Source organism: Chiloscyllium plagiosum, unplaced genomic scaffold (genome assembly GCF_037043375.1).
Source record: "Chiloscyllium plagiosum isolate Xiang-an unplaced genomic scaffold, Cpla_swu_hap1 HiC_scaffold_16, whole genome shotgun sequence".
In the NCBI taxonomy this organism is placed as follows: domain Eukaryota; kingdom Metazoa; phylum Chordata; class Chondrichthyes; order Orectolobiformes; family Hemiscylliidae; genus Chiloscyllium; species Chiloscyllium plagiosum.
In genome coordinates, this window is record NW_028270154.1 from 9770645 (window position 1) to 9790369 (window position 19725).

Here is a 19725-nt window from a genome sequence, read left to right on the forward strand (position 1 = left end):
TAAAGATCGGCTGCTGAGATTAGTTAATAACATGCATTGCTGTCATCATTCATTCACCAGGATGGTGGAAGACAAACTGGATGAAGCTTAGTCTTTGCTCATCCAACAATTCTTCCCGATAACTGAACCACATAAAACAGATGGTGTGATACCAATCTGCACTGAACTAATGAATTTTAAAAAGTGAGTTAACAGCATCAGTGGATAGGAGAGGGTTAATGGAAACAGAGAGTGGAAAGTAACTCCACAATCGTTGAATTCCTACAATGTGGAAGCTGGCCATTGGCCCATCAAGTCTATACTTACCCGCTGAAAAACATCCCACCCAGAGCAACCCCCTACCTCTGTAGCCTTGCATTTCCCATGGTTAATCCACCTAACCCATACATCCCTTGACACTTTGGGCAATTTCCCGCTGCCAATACACCTAACCTATTGGCACATAGGTTTCCTCCCACATTTTTCGACTGTGGGAGGAAACCAGAGCACCCGAAGGAAAGCATGCAGGCATGAGGAGAATGTGCAAACTCCACACAGTCATCGGAGGGTGGAATTGAACCCCGGTCCGTGGTGCTGGGATGCAGCAGTGCTAATCCACTTGAACTCTTGATTATTTCAGCTCAAGTTCCAAACAGCTCAAACAGAGCCTGAAAATACCAAACCCTCAGCATCCACACATACAGCCCCGTTCACTGGCAGAGTGCAGGACCCGGAGTAGCTGTGATACTCTCTCCTGAGCCACACAATGACACTTACACACCAACAGTCAGACAAGTTCCCAGAAGGGAGTTCAGAAATGGGGAATTTGATCTAAGATCAAGCCCAGATACCTGATCAGCTAACAACGCTGTGGCAGATTGTACATGATACTGATGAGAGAGACAACAGTTGTAGGGTCACAGTACGTCAGACAGACCTGTCTCTCAGCATCTACAGTACCCATTTGGCAGTCTGGCAGTGGGGTCTCATTTCAGTGAGAGACGACTGCCTTTATAACCTCTAGTTAGTCGTTTTCATTGAGCAAGTCCTTTGTTTATTCATCATAACTCCCCAGTTGAACCTGCCAATGAGTACATGCAGTGTTTTATTGCAGAGGAAGAAACCAAACATTAACAGTTTATTCAGCCTACAGATCCATGCTGACAATTTTGCTCTTCATCTGTCTCTGCCCACTCTCCCAAATCCTATTTCTTCTCAGCCCATGAATACATCTTCCTATTCCTTACGCTCATTAATTTCCCTAGCTTCCCCTGAAATATATCCTTGCAGTTCATCCAGCATTTTTTTCCCTCTGATTTACCAAAGAACATTATCTGTGTTTCAATGGGTAGCACTCTCCCTTCCCAAGTAAGATGACATGTGGACTCAAGTTCCACTCCAGAGGCATTGGTAACATCATTTTGTTAAGTACCCTGGTGCCAGTGCTGATCAGTGTAACATCAATACACTGGCTTCTCTGGAGAGGTCATCTTAAAAATGAAATAAGAAACAAGAGTCCTCATCTCAAAAGAACAGCTGAAAGTTCTCTCTGTGTCCTGATCCAACGTTTATCACCAAAACAGATTATCTAGTCACTCATCGTAGTTAATGTTACTTATCGTAGACTGTTAATGTTTGGTTCCTTCCTCTAGAATAAAACATTGCATGTACTCATTGGCAGGTTCACCTGGGGAAGTTATGAATAAACAGTGGACATGCTCGGTGAAAATAAGTAACTAGAGGTTATAAGGCAGCTGTCTCTCACTGAAATGAGACCACACTGCCAAATGGGTGGAGCAGATGCTGAGAGACAGGTCTGCCTGATGTACTGTGACCTTACAATTGATGTCCCTCTCATCAATATCATGTACAATCTGCCACAGTGTTGTGGTATCTTATTGCATGCAAATTAACGACTGCATTACTAGAGTGACTACACTTCAAAAGTACCTCAGTCATTGGACTGTTTGGAGATCAGAGCTGAAAATGTGTTGCTGGAAAAGCGCAGCAGGTCAGGCAGCATCCAAGGAACTGGAGAATCGACGTTTCGGGCATAAGCCCTTCTTTAAGAGTGAGGAAAGTGTGTCCAGCAGGCTTGGAGATCAGAAATGCAAGCCTGCCTTTTAATAGGGGATCATACCCAGGTTGTGTGTTCCAATGTTAGTTTTCAGATCTTGATAAAACCACAAACTTCTTAGCAACTGTAAAACTTTTGTCACAACTTAACTGTGAAGCACAAACTCATAATTGTGCCCCATTGGTCCAACACTAAACACGTTACATACGTATTAAAATCCCAATGAGACAACTAACTTTAAACAAGAAAAGTCAAAAGATTCCTAATTTATACAACTTAAACAACACTCTTTCAAATCAAAATGTGCACCCCTTGATCACCGTTCAGACAAACGAAAGACGCTAATTTAACACAAATACAGTGGATAGGAAAGAGCATAGAACATAGTACTTAAGCAGGGCAAACAAAATTCTAGAAGTATAGAACACAAGATGACAAGTTACCCTCACTAACTTCTCAATTTTTGCCAAGATAAAATACTGTAGTCTGTAAGGAGATGGCTTTTGTTCAGGTTCAGTGGTTCATCAGGTGAGCGTAGGACTTTTTGTACATGAATAGCTTTCTCAGGTTTTCTGTCTTCTTCTGCACATGAGGGGGTGTGGGAAATGGGAGAGATGCTTTCAGTCTGCAGGCTCTGAATATTTTTCAATCTCTGCTGTTCTTCGCACTTATAATCAAAGGGCTATTGCCAGGCAGAATTTCTTGATTTCACTATACTCTTAGTGTTGTTCATTCTCAAAATCCCCCTCTTACTGCCTCCAAAAAGCAACATTGTACAAGGTTTGAGCTCTGTAATACAATGCTTACTTTCCTGGTATTCCAGTTTTAGCAGTCCAATCTCCACTTCAACGGGTAGATTAAAAAAAAAGAAAAACGTGGTCTCTTACATATTACATGATGGTAAGGCTACAGCGCAGCATGCTCCAAGTATACAGTCCAATTTCTGAACAGAACACTAACACATGACTACTAAGGTCATAGTGACACCATAGCTTACCTCAGCTTCATCATATTCATAACATATTCATTAAATGCCTATTTTTACAGACAGGAATTGAAACTAAGATTTATGGAAACAGTGATAAAGTTGAGTGAATGATCTTAAAAATAAAATCACAATTGCTGCCTTGAAGTGGTGTATATAAAACTGCAGGGTCAGTCAAGGCTGGTCGGTGAAGTATAACTCATCCCAGAGATCAGCCCAGGGAATTTTTTTTGAACTTCCTCTGGTGCCAGCACATTCTCTCTTAAATACACGGACAAAACTGTACACATTACTCTCGAGTACCGTGTGCAGTTCTGGTCGCCCTGATATAGGAAGTATATTATTAAACTGGAGAGGATTCAGAAGAGATTTACCAGAATGTTGCTAGGAATGGAGGGCTTGAGAAATAAAAATAAACTGAAAAGACTGGGACTTTTTTCACTGCAGTGAAGGTTGACGCAGGAGTGACCTTATTGCGGTTTATAAAATTCATGAGGGGCATAGACAAGGTGAATGACAAAGATATTTTCCCCAGGGTGGGGCTGTTCAAAACTAAGTTGAGAGAGAAAGGAAATGAGGGGCAACTTTTCTTTTTAAACAGAGTGGTTCATGTGTGGAATGAACAGCCCGAGAATGTGGTAGACGCAGGTACAGTTCCAATGTTTAAAAGGCATTTGGATAAGTAAATGAATAGGAAAGGTTTGGAGGGATATGAACCAAGCACAGACAGGTGGACTAGTTTTGTTTGGGAACATGATTGGCATGGATTGGTTGCACTGAAGGATCTGTTTCCATGTTGTATGACTTGACGTGGGCTCATCAGCACACTGATTGTAAGTGGTGGTGTTGCCATCTACCATTGTACTTCAGGCGGTAGTGATCACATCTTTGGGAGTACAATCAAAGGAGGATTGGCACGTTGCTGCAGTGCAACTTGTATTTGTTTAGAGAATGTCTTTTTCACAGAAAAAATTCTTAAGGTGTTTTGCAGGAGCTGTACCTGCGGGAAAAAAACAGAACACCAAGCGAAAAGGAAGACAGATTAGTTCAGGTGTCCAAACTTTAGTTATTTAGGGGGCTGTTAACAGAAGAGAGATGGGGGAGGTAATTTCAGAGGGCAGGAAATTGCAGAGCTTTTGGGTAATGACTGCTAGAAGCACAATGACAATGTGGGGACAAGGGACTGGAGGATGGCCTGACAGAACATAAACAAATTGAGAGTTGATGCAAAATGAAGCTGAGTTTAAGCACAGAGGTAGGAACTCACAGGAAGAGTTTAACAGCAGTTCAAAAAAAGAGCAAGGACTTTAAATCGTTGCGAGCTGTAAAATCCAAGTTAAGGAAGAGGTTATGCTATTGAGAAATCAAACTTCAGCAACTGTCAGCTGGAACAACTAAAGTTCACCAAACAGACTAGATAGAACTGACAGAGTGGTTAACTCAGATAGGATTAGCCTTGCAAATAAACCAGAAAGACTGGATCACGAGTGGAAATTTGAAACTCCGATCAAAAGATCAATTTTACCAGAAACTAACTGCAAGTTAATTCATGAAGCATGTGGTAGACATTAGAAGCAGATTCCATCAAGGATGACCAGACTAAAGACTACACTAATAAACAAGGTACAACATTAAAGAATTAAAGTGTATAAAAGGGACAAATTGAGATTTAAAAAAGAGGATAGAAACCGAAAGAATGAAAGTAGTCAAACCAACAGATGATGCGAATTTTTTTTAAAAATTCACTTGTGGAAAGTGGGCAACACTGGCTGGACCAGTATGTATTGTACTTACCTAGTTGCCCCTTGAGAAGGTGGGGATGAGTTGTCTTCTTGAACCACTGCTGTCTATGTCTGTAGGTAAACCCACAATGCCTTTAGGAGGGAATTCCAGGATTTCAGCCCAACGACAATGAAGGATTGATGATGACGTATTTCCAAGACACAATGGTGAGAGGGCTTGGAAGGGGCTTGCAACTGTTGTCTAAACAGCCATGGTGAATATCTGCAGTGCGTTTTCTAGATGTTTGATACTGTTGCTATTGTGCATCAGTGGTGAGTGGAGAGGATGTTCGTAGATGGGGGTGGTGGTGAATTCAGCAATGGAATGCCATTGAATGCTAAGAAATGATGGTTACCCAATCTCTTGTTGGAGATGTTGTTGTCTGGCATTTCCATGATATGCATGTTACTTGCCATGCATCATCCCAAACCTGGATATTGTCCAGGTTTTGTTGAATTTGGATATGGACTGCTTCAGTTTCTGAGGAGATGCAAATGGTGCTGAACATTGATTATTGCGCAATGAACATCCCCACTTCGGGCCTTATGATGGAGGGAAAGTCATTAATGAAGTAGCTGAAGATGGTTGGCCCTAGGACACTACCCTGAGGAACTCCTGCAGAGATATCCTGAAGCTGAGATGACTGACCTCCAAACATCTTCCTATGTGCCAACTATGACTCCACCCAGTGGCCTGCTTGCCCCCTGATATCCATTGATTCCAGTTTTGCTCAGGCTCTTTGATGCCACACTTGGTCGGATGTAGCCTGATGTCAAAGGCAATCACTGTCATCTCAGGGGAACCTTATGGATACAGCAAATTTCCACAAATGACCAAAGATTGTGACCAGATAATCAATTTCAGTGATGTTGGCTGAGGAATGCAATTTGACCAGAACACCAGGGAGAAACCCCCACTGTTGTTCTTCTTCTAATTGTGATTTTACGCCAATCTGAGGGACCCAATAACGATGGCATCTCCAGCCGTGCGGCACTTAACCAACAACCACCTGACTCAGAGAGGTAGGTGCTACTCTGGGCCGAGTTAAACAATTACCCAATTTATAGGATTGGCATCATCTCCCAGTTAAGGAAGAAATGTCCACTTTCAAGGTTGAAAAGGCACAGATCTCATGAGCTCTCGGTATTTGCCACAACAGTAAATCAGAAAAACATCACATACTGCTGAGTTACATTCAGTCCCCGCAGACCATACACTGGCTTTGCATAATTCTTGCCCATTTGGAAGATACTTAAATGCAGGTGGTGGTGTTGTTGAATTAAAATGGCAGGAAAAAATGTTTTACAGAATCTAGAGTTAAATATTTAAACTAGAGGAAAGGAAACCACGGTTTTATCGGGATTTAAAATTCATGGATTCAGGCACTGACAAAGTAGCAAAAAGAAAAATGGCTCAAGAAGCAGCTTTAATCAAGCGGGAATTGCGATTGAGAATAAATAGGAAGTCATAAAATCATTTCCATGCATACCGACCAGATATCCTAAATTAATCTAGTCTCATTTGCCAGCATTTGGCCCATACCCCTCTAGACACTTTCTATTCATATACCAGCCCAGATACCTTTTAAATGTTCTATTTGTACCAGCCTCCATCACTGAAGATTATTTTGTTGGGGTTGAATCATAAATTGGCCTTGCTGGGTATGTTAAAAGAAAATTAGAGATTAAATTCTCAGATTGCAATTCCCTTTCAAATCAAGCCTTAGTAGCTTAACCACAAACATTTACAGATAATTTTACTACTGTTATTGTTCTAACCAAAAGGCACCAGATGAAACTACAAACAATTAGACAGAACGCTGCTTAACTCTACATTCCTGTTCACTCTCAATACCCTAAGACTCTTACTAACAAAGGATTAACATCTACCTTGCCAATATACAATGCCCCTACCTTCACGGCTCTCTGAAAACTGGAATTTCACAGGCCAATGATCAAAAGGGGAAAAAAATCCTCTTTATCTCATTGTTGAATAGGAGGCCCCTTCATTGTAAACTGTGGCTTTTAATGCTTATCTCTCCCAAAAGGGGAAACATCCTTTTAGAATCAATACTATCCATTTTCCTGAGGATCTTGCATATTTCAATAAAAGCAACTTTCATTTTTCTAAATTCTAATGGATACAAGGCTGAACCTTCCTTTAATCACTGGAATCAGTCAGGTGATCCTAGTCTGAACCACTACTAATCCAATTTTAATCTTTCTCAAGCAAAGAGACCAAAGTGTAAAGTACAAGGCCGTAAGACATAGGAGAGGCAGGCCATTCAGTCCACCATTCAATGAGATCGTGACTAGCATAATTTTCAGCAATAGTTTCCTGCATCATTGTAACCCTTGATTCCCTTACTATTTCAGCTTTGAATATACTTAACAATCTAGCCCTCGACAGCTCTCTGCAGCAAATAATTTCACAGGTTTACTACCCTCAGAGAAGAAATTCCTCACCTCTATCTTCAACATGCAACCCCGTATTGTGACATTATCCCCTCTGGTCCTAGACTCTCCCACAAGGAGAAACAACTTTTAGTATCTACCCTTCCAGCTTCCCAACAATCTTATACATTGCAAAAAGGTCTTCTCTGATTCTTTCAACTTCAACAAGTACAGGCCCTAAATACTAACTTCCTCTCATAAGAAAATCCATCTACAACTGGGATTAGCTAGCGAATCTTCTCTGGACTGCCTCCAGTAACGATAAAACCTTTTCCTGTTTGTAGTTATCCAGTTCTGGTCTGGCCTCACCATTGCTCTATAAAACTGCAGCTAGAAATCACTTCTGAACTCGAATCCTGTATGTTGGGTTTCAGACAATCTGCCTGCTGCACCCGTGCACTTACTTTCAGAAGCTGGTGCACAAGGACACCCCGGTCTCATTGAACATGCCTTTGTCTCAATTTACAGCCATTCAAATAATTATCTGCCACTCTAGTTTTGCTACCATAGTGGATAACCTCACATTTATTCACATTACAATGCATCTGCCATGCATTGTCCACTCACTCAGCCTGTCCAAAATCAGACTGAAGTATCACTGCAACATCCTCACAGCTGACCCTCCCACCCAGCTTTGTGTTATCTGCAAATTTTGAAATATTATGGAGTTCCTTTACCAAATTGTTAACATAGGTCCTGATACAGATCCCTGCAATATCCCACTGCAATTCAGAAAAACACCCATTTATTCCTATTCATCGTTTCCTATCTGCTAAACAATTTTCTATCCATCTTACGACAGTATTGTGGGTTTAAGAAGTGTATTTTGTCCTTTTTTTTGACAGGTTGAGACAGAGGTGAGGAGTGGTCCTTCCAAGGCAATAAAGTAAACAGCTTGTGAGGCCTTGGTTTTTTTTTAAAAAGGTTGGAACAATAGAAACATCCTGAATGGGTGGAGTCAGGCCCCCACAGATTCAGAGTTTTGTGTTTAGCTTTCAGTAGTTCTTGGGGTTTTGAAGTTGCCTGTGGGATCTCTCTCTCTCTCGCTTAAAACTGAGTAGTATGACCAAACAAAGTACGTTTGGAACACAGTACCTTACACTTGCCTTTAAATAAGATAAAAGTTAGGGTCCAGACAATACTCAGAGTCATACAGCATGGAAACAGACCCTTTGGACTAATTAGTCCATGCCAACCATGTTCCCAAACTAAACTAGTCCCACTTGACTGCATTTGGACCATATTATTCCTATTCAAGTACTTTTCCAAAGCTTTTTTAAAATGTAACTGTACCTGCATCCACCACTTTCTCTGGCAGTTTAGTCCACACACAAATCACCCTCTGTGTCAAAAGGTTGCCTCTCTTTGATATATTTGCAAGGGGTTTGGTCTGGTCCATAACAATCTCAATATATTACCCATGCACTTTAAATTTTACACATTAATCTCTGAGGTGTGACTTTGTCAAAAGTGCTCAGGAAGTCCAAATAAACCAAATCCACTTGCTCCCCCAATCAACTCTACTAGTTACATCCTTGAAGGATTCCAGTAGAATGATTCCAAATGGTTCCCTTTTGTAAATCCATACTGACTGTGTCTGCCTCTACCAGTATTTTCTTTGCTGTAAAATCCTTGGTAATGGACTCTGATATCTTCCCCATGGCTGATGTCAGACTCTGGTCTATAATTCCCTGCTTTCTCTCTGCCTCCCCTTTTAAATGTTAGGGTTACATTAGCTACCCTCCAATCTGAAGGGACTGTTGCAGAGTCTAAGGAATCGTGGAAGTTGCCCACTAACACATCAACTATTTCGAGGGCCATTTCCTGAAACACTCCAGGATATAGATTTTCGAGCACTGAGGATTTAACAGCTTTCAATCCCATTAATTTCTCCAATATCATTTCTTTACTAATGCAGGTTTGCTTCAGTTCTTCCCCTTCACTAAGCCCATCATTTCTGGTGCATTATTCACGTCCTCCTTTATGAAATCAGAGGTGAAGTATGAACTTAGTTTGTCAGTAATTTCTCGTTCCCCATTAGAAACTCCCCCATTTCTGACTGTAAGAGACCTACATTGTTGAAAACTAATCTTTTTCTCTTTCTGTAACTATCAAAACTTTTTACTGTTAGTTCCTATGTTCCCTGTAAATGTACACCAACTCTTATTTTCCCCTTCTTAAAGCAATCCCTTGTTCCTCCTTTGTTGACTTCTACACCATTGTCAATTCTCAGGTGTATTGTCTTTTTCTTCCTAATTTGTATGTTTCTGTTTTTGCATCTAATACTATCTCTAACTTTCCTTATAAGTCATGGTTTGGCCACTATTTTCTTTACACTCTTGTATCAGGGAGGAATAAACAGTTTTTGGAGTTCTTTGAATGTTTGCCATTGCCTACCCAATGTCATTTCTTTCAGCATCATCCACAAACTTAGCAATAATCCACTTACTTCCATCATCCAAGTCATGGATATATACTGTAAATAATTGTGGTCCCAGTCCTGATTCCTATGGCACACTGCTAGCTATGAGTTGCAATCCTGAAATTCCTCCCTTCATCCCAACTCTATCTTCTATTACTTATTCAATCATCTATCCATGCTGCCTCCAATACCATGGGTTCTTAAAAATTTCTTATGCTCGGTAGTCTTTTAGAGATATATGGCATCCACTGCTTCTTCTTTATCTATCCTGCTTGTTACCTCCTCAAACGAACTCAAATAAATTTGACAGGCATTATTTGTCCTTCATTAATCCACACTGACTCTGCTCGATTATGTTATGTAATTCTAAATGCCTTGCTTTTACATCCATTATAATAGACTAACATTTTCCCAGTAACAGATTTAAGCTTACAGGTGTAGAGTGGTTTGTTTTGTGTGTCTCTCGTCCTTTTTGAGTAAAGGTGTTACGTGAGCAGTTTTCCAACTGGGCAGCAGTTATATGGGCTGCATGGTGGCGCAGTGGTTAGCACTGCTGCCTCACAGCACCAGGGGCCCAGGTTCAATTCCAACCTCGGGTGAGCGTCTGTGTGGAGTTTGCACATGTGGGTTCCCTCCAAGTGCTCCAGTTTCCTCCCACAGTCCAAAGATGTGCAGGTCAGGTGGATTGACCGTGCTAAATCACCCATGTTAGGTACATTACTCAGAGCGGGGTGGGTTGGTGTGGACTTGTTGGGAATCTAATCTAACACGAGGGGTTTTCCAGAATCTAAGGATTCCTGGAAAATTTCTACCAGTGTATTCACGAGATCAGGAGCTAGATTAGATTACTTACAGTGTGGAAACAGGCCCTTCGGCCCAACAAGTCCACACCAACCCGCCGAAGCGCAACCCACCCATACCCCTACATTTACCCCTTTAACCTAACACTACGGGCAATTTAGCATGGCCAATTCACCTGACCCGCACATTTTTGGATTGTGGGAGGAAACCGGAGCACCCGGAGGAAACCCACGCAGACACGGGGAGAACGTGCAAACTCCACACAGTCAGTCGCCTGAGGCGGGAATTGAACCCGGGTCTCTGGCGCTGTGAGGCAGCAGTGCTAACCACTGTGCCACCGTGCCGCCCTTTGAAATCGTGGGATGCACCCCATCAGGTCCTGGATACTCTTCAATTTAGCCCCTCTCTTCCTCTCTATATATTTAAATAAGCTCTTATTGTCCATTTTTAGATTACTTGCCAGTTTGCCCATATAATTTATTTTCTCCTTCTTTAACATTTGTTTTAAATTATACAGGAATGGGGCCACAAAAGTGTTTTGAGATCTAGTGCACTGATTGATGTTTAAAGTTGTTTTCACTCAGACTTATTTGAACTTTGAGAGATTAGCATGTATACAAAGAACAAAGAACATGACAGCATAGGCACGGGCCCTTCAGCCCTCCAAGTCTGCACCGATCCAGATCCTCTACCTAAACCTGTCGCCTATTTTCTAAAGATCTGTATCCCTCTGATCCCTGCTCATTCATGTTTCTGTCTCGATACATCTTAGATAAAGCTATCGTTCTTGCCTCTACCACCTCCGCTGGCAATGCATTCCAGGCACCCACTACCCTCTGTGTAAAGAACTTTTGACACATGTCTCCCCTATACCTTTTCCCTCTCACCTTGAACTCATGATCCCGAGTAATTGAGTCCCCCACTCTGGGAAAAAGTTTCTTGCTATCCATCCTGTCTATACCTCTCAATTTTGTAGACCTCAATCAGGTCCCTCCTCAACCTCCATCTTTCTTATGAAAATAATCCTAATCTATTCAACCTCTTCATAGCTAGCACCCTCCATACCAGGCAAAATCCTGGTGAACCTCCTCTACACCCTCTCCAAAGCAACCACATCCTTTTGGTAATGTGATGACCAAGACTGTAGGCAGCATTCTAAATGCGGCCGAACCAAAGTCCTGTACAACTGTAACATGACCTGCCAACTCTTGTACCCAATATCCTGTCCAGTGAAGAAAAGCATGCCATTTGCCTTCTTGACAACTCTATTGACCTGCATTGCTATTTTCAAGGAACAATGGACCTGAACACCCAGATCTCTCTATACATCAATTTTCCCCAGGACTTTTCCATTTACTGTACAGTTTGCTCTTGAATTGGATCTTCCAAAATGCATCACCTCACACTTGCCCCGATTGAACCCCAACTGCCATTTCTCTGTCCAACTCGCCAATCTATCTATATTCTGCTGTATTCTCCGACAGTCCCCTTCACTATTTGCTACTCCACCAATCTTAGTGTCATCTGCAACTGATACCTTCCTCCAAATCATTTATGTATGTCACAAAAAACAGTGGTCCTGGCATGGATCCCTATGGAACACCACTGGTCACAGGTTTCCATTTTAAGAAACTCCCTTCCACTACTACTCTGTGTCTCCTGTTGCCCAGCAGTTCTCTATCCATCTAGCCAGTACACCCTGGACCCCACGTAACTTCACTTTCTCCATCAGCTTACCATGGAAACCTTATCAAACGCCTTACTAAAGTCCATGTATATGACATCTACAGCCCTTCCCCCATCAATCAACTTTGTCACCTCCTCAAAGAATTCTATGAGGTTTGTAAGACATGACCTTCCCTATACAAAGCCATGCTGCCCATTACTGATGACCTCATTTTCTTCCAAATGGGGATAGATCCTATCCCTCAGTATCTTCTCCAGCAGCTTCCCTACCACTGACATCAGGCTCACCGTTCTATAAATACCTGGATTATCCCTGCTAACCTTCTTAAACAAGGGGACAACATTAGCAATTCTCCAAATCTCCGGGACCACACTCGTGTTCAAGGGTGCTGCAAAGATATCTGTTAAAGCCCCAGTTATTTCCTCTCCCACTTCCCTCAGTGTCCTGGGGTAGATCCCATCCGGTCCTGGGGACCTGTCTACCTTAATGCCTTTTAGAAAACCCAAAACTTCCTCCCTCCTTATGTCAACTTGACCTAGAGTACTCAAAGATCTATGCCTAACCTCAACATCTGTCATGTCCCTCTCGTTGGTGAATACTGATGCAAAGTATTCATTAAGAAACAACCATTTTCTGACTCCACACATAACTTTCCTCCTGTGTTCTTGAGTGGACCAACCCTTTCTCTCATTACCCTCTTGCTGTTTATATATGAAAAAAAAAGCTTTGGGATTTTCTTTAACCCTGTTTGCTAAAGATATCTCATGACCCCTTTTAGCCCTCTTAATTCTTTGTTTCAGATTGGTCTTACATTCCCAATATTCTTCCAAAGCTTCGTCTGTCTTCAGTAGCCGACTTTATGTATACATGTTTTTTCCTTCTAGGTGGTCTCACAATATCACCTATCATTCATGGTTTCCTAACCTTGCCATTTGATTCCTCGTTTTCACAGGAACATACCTCTCCTGAACTCTAATCAACCCCTACAAGTGTCCCAATGATTGTATTATGGGAATGGCATAAGTTAATGGCATGACAATGATGATGGAACACTGACATCAGCCATCACATGCAAATGAGACTCACTGAAGAGGATGGGATAATGTGTAATTGAGAGCTGCATTACAGAGATCAGTAAATGTATGATCCTGTGTAAATAAGTATTTGTTCAAACTTCCAGGTGTCAGATCATACTCACTCTCAGGTCTAGATGCAGCACACTAAGAGTTAGGACAGAACAGTCCAAAGGTGCAGTCTCTCAGCAGCACAAGACAGAACCCCCAAGTCCCAAAACTCTCAGCAGCCTAACCCAGAAGGACTCATCAAAGAAGGATCACATCAGCAATAACAGATCAAATCAGCCATGACCTCTTATATCACTAGTTTTCTACAGATCCTGAATCAATTCCCACCATTCAGAGGACTGGATCCTGAACCGAGATTAAACTCACAAAAGCAAAATGTTAACAATGGGTTTATCTACAGAAGCATTACCGCTCCCACCTCAGTGACAGGAAGGGGGAGGGGTATACCTTCCACAGGAGGAGGGGGGTGGAGTCAATGGAATCACCTCAAAGATAGGAAGCTGGTTGGAATTCCAGGCCTTAATCCGCTCGGCATTCAAATCCACCACAGTCACGGTGATCTCCTTGCACATCTGTGCAATGACACTGCACGTCGGGCCTCCAACATATCCTGCTCCAATGCAGCAAATCTTACTGACCTGGACCATGGTCTGAACCTAGTTTGAAAACAGCAAGAGAGAAAAAAAAAGGTGCTGATTCTCAGAAGGTAAACATAAACACAAACTACAGCACAGCATTGCAAATTCTGAGACACCCACCCATTCACACCACCTTCACACTAAGTGTGTTACACCCGAAACGTTGACTTCTCCACCTCCTGATGCTGCCTGGCTTGCTGTGATCTTCCAGCCTCCTGCCTGTCTATTACCAACAATATTGTAGGTCTACCTACAGCACATGGACTGCAACAGTTCAAGAAAAACAGCTCACTACCACCTTCCCAAAAGAAACTAGTGACGAGCAATAAATGCTGGCTCAGCCAATAACACCCATATTCTGTGAATTAATGAATAATTTTAAAAAGTGTCAATAAGGTTTTTCCAGCTTACTGTGCCATGAACACTTCTGGTCTTCATATTATATAAAAGGATATAGATATTCTAGAGAAGATGCAAAAGATGATTTACAGGAAACAGAAGAGCTGGACACCATTCAGGCTGGTACTGATAGGATGCAGCAATATTCATGCTACACAAATGCCAAGGCAGAACTATCAGCAAAACAGAGGACCTAACCATTTCCCATCACCTTCAATGGTAATATCATCACTGAATCCCCCATTATCAATACCTGGGGATTGACGATTGACCAGAAACTGCGCTGGACCAACTACATAAATACGGTGGCCACAGGAGCAGAGCGGAAGCTAGGAATTCTGCAGCAAGTAACTCACCTCCTGACTCCAAACGCAGGCCCACCGTTTTATAAGCACAAGTCAGGAATGTGAAAGAATAATCGGGGGGAAGAAAAATTCACTCTCCGTCCAGTGTTTTAAATATTCTCTCCCTCCAACACCATCACATGCCAGTTGGACTGAATGGCTGTTTGAGTTGTACGCTTTTAGATTAGATTACTTTACAGTGTGGAAACAGGCCCTTCGGCCCAACAAGTCCACACCGACCCGCCGAAGCGCAAACCACCCAGACCCCTACATTTACCCCTTACCTAACACTACGGACAATTTAGCATGGCCAATTCACCTGACCTGCACATCTTTGGAACTGTGGGAGGAAACCCACGCAGACACGGGGAGAATGTGCAAACTCCACACAGTCAGTCGCCTGAGGCGGGAATTGAACCCGGGTCTCTGGCGCTGTGAGGCAGCAGTGTTAACCACTGTGCCACCGTGCCGCCCACGTGCTTGGTGTAACTGAAGATTGTATTCAGCCCAGAAGTGAACATGGAGCTAGTTAGTTATAAAATTCACATCACTGAAACGATGTACAAGACCATAAGATGTAGAAGCTCAAATAGGCTATTTGGTTCATCAAGATTGTTCGACCGTCCAATGAGGTGATGACTGATCTGATACCTATCGATTCCACTCTCCTGCCTTTTTTCCATAATCCTTGATTCCCTTCTGATTAAAAATCTACCTCAGCCTTGAATATACTTAATGACTGGCCTCAATAGCCCTCAGTGGGAAACAATTCCAGAAACTCACTCCACTCAGGGAAACAAAAGTCCTCCACGCTTCTCTCTTAACCGGACTTTCCCACAGGGGAAACGACCTTCCACACTTACAGTCAAGTCCCTTAACAATTTTATGCTTCAATAAGGCTGCCCCTTATTCTTCTATATTCCAGTGTGTACAAGACTAACCTACTCAACTTTGCCTCATAGTAAAATCCCTCCATAACCAGGATCAGCCTCGTGTACTATCCCCAAGGTCAGTGTATCTTTGAGGAGGAGACCAAAACCTGTTCAATTGTGATCTGTAGTACCTTGTGTATTTTAACATACTAAACAGTCAACTTATCAAATAACAGAATAAATGGCATTAGGGGATTGAAATTTAGGTCTGGTATAGACTAGGGAAAGATTTGTATTTACATAAATCTGCGAATTATCTCATAGCTCCCCAAAGCACTTTACAGATAATGGGCTGAATGGCCTCTTCAATTCTGAGATAATGAAGTATTTTAAATTTTTAGAAAGTGCAGTCACTGTTATAACATATTAAACATAGCAGCCAGTGTGTGATCACTTATTTTTGTGATTCGAGTCAATGCTAGGGAAATAAACAATTTTCAACTAAGGCATTTGGTATGCTTTCTTTTATTGGTCAGAGTATTGAGTACAGGAGGTGGGAGGTTATGCTGCAGCTGTACAGGACACTGGTTAGGCCACTGTTGGAATATTGTGTGCAATTCTGGTCTCCTCCCTATCGGAAAGATGTTGTGAAACTTGAAAGGGTTCAGAAAAGATTTACAAGGATGGTGCCAGGGTTGGAGGATTTGAGTTATAGGGAGAGGCTGAACAGGCTGGGGCTGTTTTCCCTGGAGCGCAGAGGATGAGAGGTGACCTTATAGAGGTTTTCAAAATTATGAGGGGCATGGATAGGGTAAATAGACAAAGTCTTTTTCCCTGGGGTCAGGGAGTCCAGAACTAGAGGGCATAGGTTTAGGGTGAGAGGGGAAAGATATAAAAGAGACCTTAGGGGCAACTTTTTCACACAGACAGTGGTACGGGTATGGAATGAGCTGCCAGAGGATGTGGTGGAGGCTGGTACAATTGCAACATTTAAGAGGCATTTGGATGGGTATATGAATAGGAAGGGTTTGGAGGGATATGGGCCAGGTGCTGGCAGGTGGGACGAGAATGGGTTGGGATATCTGGTCAGCATGGACGGGTTGGACCGAAGGGTCTGTTTCCATGTTGTACATTTCTATGACTCTAACGTGGAGTCACTCCCAGTTGGGAGTTTGGGAATGGGCAGATACTGATTGAAGCTCTCTCCACTTTGCCCTGAATACAGAGTTATTCTGAATCGTAAAGTGGCCATGCTCACAGCAGACAGTCCCTGTCCAATCAAACTGCATAGATCAGTTTGAGCACTGGGGAAGGTGGATGGTCAAAATCCTGGGCAGCCACACCTACTGTCAACATGAGAAATGACAGACTTCTATCATTTAAACCAGCTGTAGTATTGGACAAGATTGAGTGGGCAGCACTCTCACCCCATGCCTGGGGGGTCAAGTTCTGACATGTCAGTGCAGTGGTGAAGGAGTGCCACACTGTTAGCAGTGCCATCTTTTCCATGAAATATTGAACTAAGGTCCAAAAGATCTCTTGCACACTTCAGAAGGAGAGTGTGGTTCCCCCTCACTGCCCAGGATGGGAATATTTGCACTCAATACACAAAGGTTTCCCTTTCTGATTCCTGGACTGGCTGGACGGATATATGAAAACAGACCGGATCAGTCAGGACCACATTCACTGGAATTTTGAAGAATGAGGAGAGAGTCTCAGAAACCTACAAAATGCTTCTGGGACTATTCCTGGGTAAACACGGGAAGTATGTTCCTGATATCCAGAGTCCAGAATCAAAGGTTACAGTCTAAGAATACAGGATAGACCATTGAGGACTCAGAAAGGAAGCACATTGGCTCAGTGGTTCGCACTGCTGCCTCACCTATACATTCCTGAACTCTATGGGACAATTTAGCACGGCCAATCCATCTAACCTGCACATCTTTGGATTGTGGGTGGAAACTGAAGGAAACGCACGTAGACACGAGAGAATTTGCAAACTGCACACAGTCGCCCGAGGGTGGATTCGAACCCGGATCCCTGGTGCTGTGAGTCAGCAGTGCTAATCACTAAGCCATCACTGTGGAGAGAAAAAAAAATTGAGTCCAGTGACACCTCTTTAGAACAAGAGGTCACTGTTTTCTCCCAACAGATGCTGCCCGATCTGCTGAGTTTCTCTAGCAATTTCTGTTCCTGTTGTTAAACCAAGGTGTGATGGGAATAAAAACACAGTCTCTCAGATTTGAAATTAACAACTAATCTAGCTTCAACTGCCATTTGTGGAACAGGGTGCCAAACCTCAACCAGCCTTTGTATGCAGAAGTGCTTCTTAATATCTGTCCTAAAGGATCTGAACCTAATTCTCAGACTGTGCCCCCTAGTTTTGGAATCCCAAACCAGTGGAAGTAGTTTATCTACCTTGGTAAAAACAATGACTGCAGATGCTGGAAACCAGATTTTCGATTGGTGGTGCTGGAAGAGCACAGCAGTTCAGGCAGCATCCGAGGAGCAGCAAAATCGACGTTTCGGGCAAAAGCCCTTCATCAGTGAGCCTGAAGCGTGGAGAGATAAGCTAGAGGAGGGCGAGGGTAGGGAGAAAGTAGCAGAGTACAATGGGTGAATGGGGGAGGGGATGAAGGTGATAGGTCAGGGAGGAGGGTGGAGTGGATAGATGGAAAATAAGATAGATAAGTAGGACAAGTCATGGGGATAGTGCTGAGCTGGAAGTTTGGAACTAGGGTGAGGTCGGGGAAGGGGAAATGAGGAAATTGTTGAAGTCCTTATCTTGTCTACCTTGTCTTTTCCTAGAAAGCAAAACTTGAAGTGTTTTAAAGACGCTGTGGATGACGGAACTGTTTTTGTCCCTCTCACCCCAGGCGATTTGAAGATGTTAGTAGGTCGCCTCTACATTGGAGGCACCAGTTCCTTTATCACTACAGCTCATAGCTCGGGGGAGGAGTGAGGGGGGAGATTGGGGGGAGGGGTTGTCTGAGAGTTCGTTGGATTGGGGCAGCAGTTGGGAGTTAACAAGAAGCAGAGCAGGCTACACACACAGACAAGATAGTGAGTCACACAGAGACAGTAATGGAATAACTCCGCAGACCGCAGTGAGACTCCGGGGTGGGACCTCCAGCCACCCTGAAACTCCGCCAGTATTTCTTACACAGCATTTATATACAAATTTAAGGCAGATTTAAATCCAGGAACTTTCCCTGTGCAAGCGAGAGCAGGAAACACACGGCGTGAGCAACACAGTGATACAGATGTGCTCTATCAATATTACAGGGTAGACACTTACCGAAAGGGCAATGATTGATTGGAAATTCACAGTCAGATGAAAGGCGGAGGGACAGACCCAGGAAGTAGCTGACGCCGGAGAGGCAGCGCCGGGTTAATTTCCGAATGAAAGGGACCAGCAGAAGCTGCCTGCTCCCGGAGCCCGGAGCCACGCAAGCGGGTAGAGGTCTCGCTAGCGTCAGCTCGCAGGCGGCTGATGTAGAGACGGAGGGGGTGGCTATCACTGACTCCGCCTGCTTTGCCCAGCCGCCAGGTTCCTCCTCAGCTGGGTCCAGACATTCCGTTCGGCCCATCGCGTCCGTGCCCGCTCCTTGCAAGGGCTCCCCAGGTTCTCCCCAAAGCCTTGCCCCTTTCCATTGCAAACCCCCACCTCCCAAGTTTCCTTTCTGCAACTTACACTGGAGTCTGCTCTCTGGGTGGATAAGGTAAAGGCGAACCCGCCATAGTCCCACTCTTTGGTTTTGGACTAGTGGTGCTGGAAGAGCACAGCAGTTCAGGCAACATCCAAGGAGCAGCAAAATCGACGTTTCGGGCAAAAGCCCTTCATCAGGAATAAAGAGGAACGGTTGATGATTTAAACTGAGGGTCACTACACCCACACCAAAGGGCGAGATTGAGAAAGAGAGTCCCTTCATGGTAATCTCAGTCAGTGTGGGAATTGAACCCATGTTGTTAGTGTCACTAACTTGCAAACCCGCCAGAGAGGAGCTAACCCATCCTCTATTCTGACCTATCACCACATACCCATCACCTTCCCCCATCCCCTCCATTTATCTCTTAGCCCCCTATCCCCACCCCCAGTCCTGATGAAGGGCTTATGCCCAAAACGTGGACTGTCCTGTTCCTGGGATGCTTCCTGACCCGCTGTGCTTTTCCAGTGCCATACCTTTGACTCTGATCTCCA

At 43.4% G+C, this 19725-nt stretch overlaps 1 protein-coding gene across 2 annotated transcripts in view; it reads right to left on the reverse strand.

Moving 5' to 3' along the window:
- LOC122556434 (UDP-glucose 6-dehydrogenase-like) overlaps positions 1-19012 on the reverse strand; it is a 46091-nt gene extending 27079 nt beyond the window's left edge. The window contains exons 1-2 of one of the 2 annotated variants that reach the window (XM_043703077.2): positions 18823-19012; positions 13757-13927 (exon numbers count right to left, since the gene is read on the reverse strand). In XM_043703077.2, the coding sequence (XP_043559012.1) occupies positions 13757-13918 (162 nt within the window). In that variant the 5' untranslated portion in view covers positions 13919-13927; positions 18823-19012. Of the gene's footprint in view, positions 1-13756; positions 13928-17942; positions 18481-18822 lie in introns of those variants that run through there. The other variant, XM_043703078.2, reaches the window with a different exon arrangement.
- Between the last annotated feature and the right edge of the window lie 713 nt (positions 19013-19725).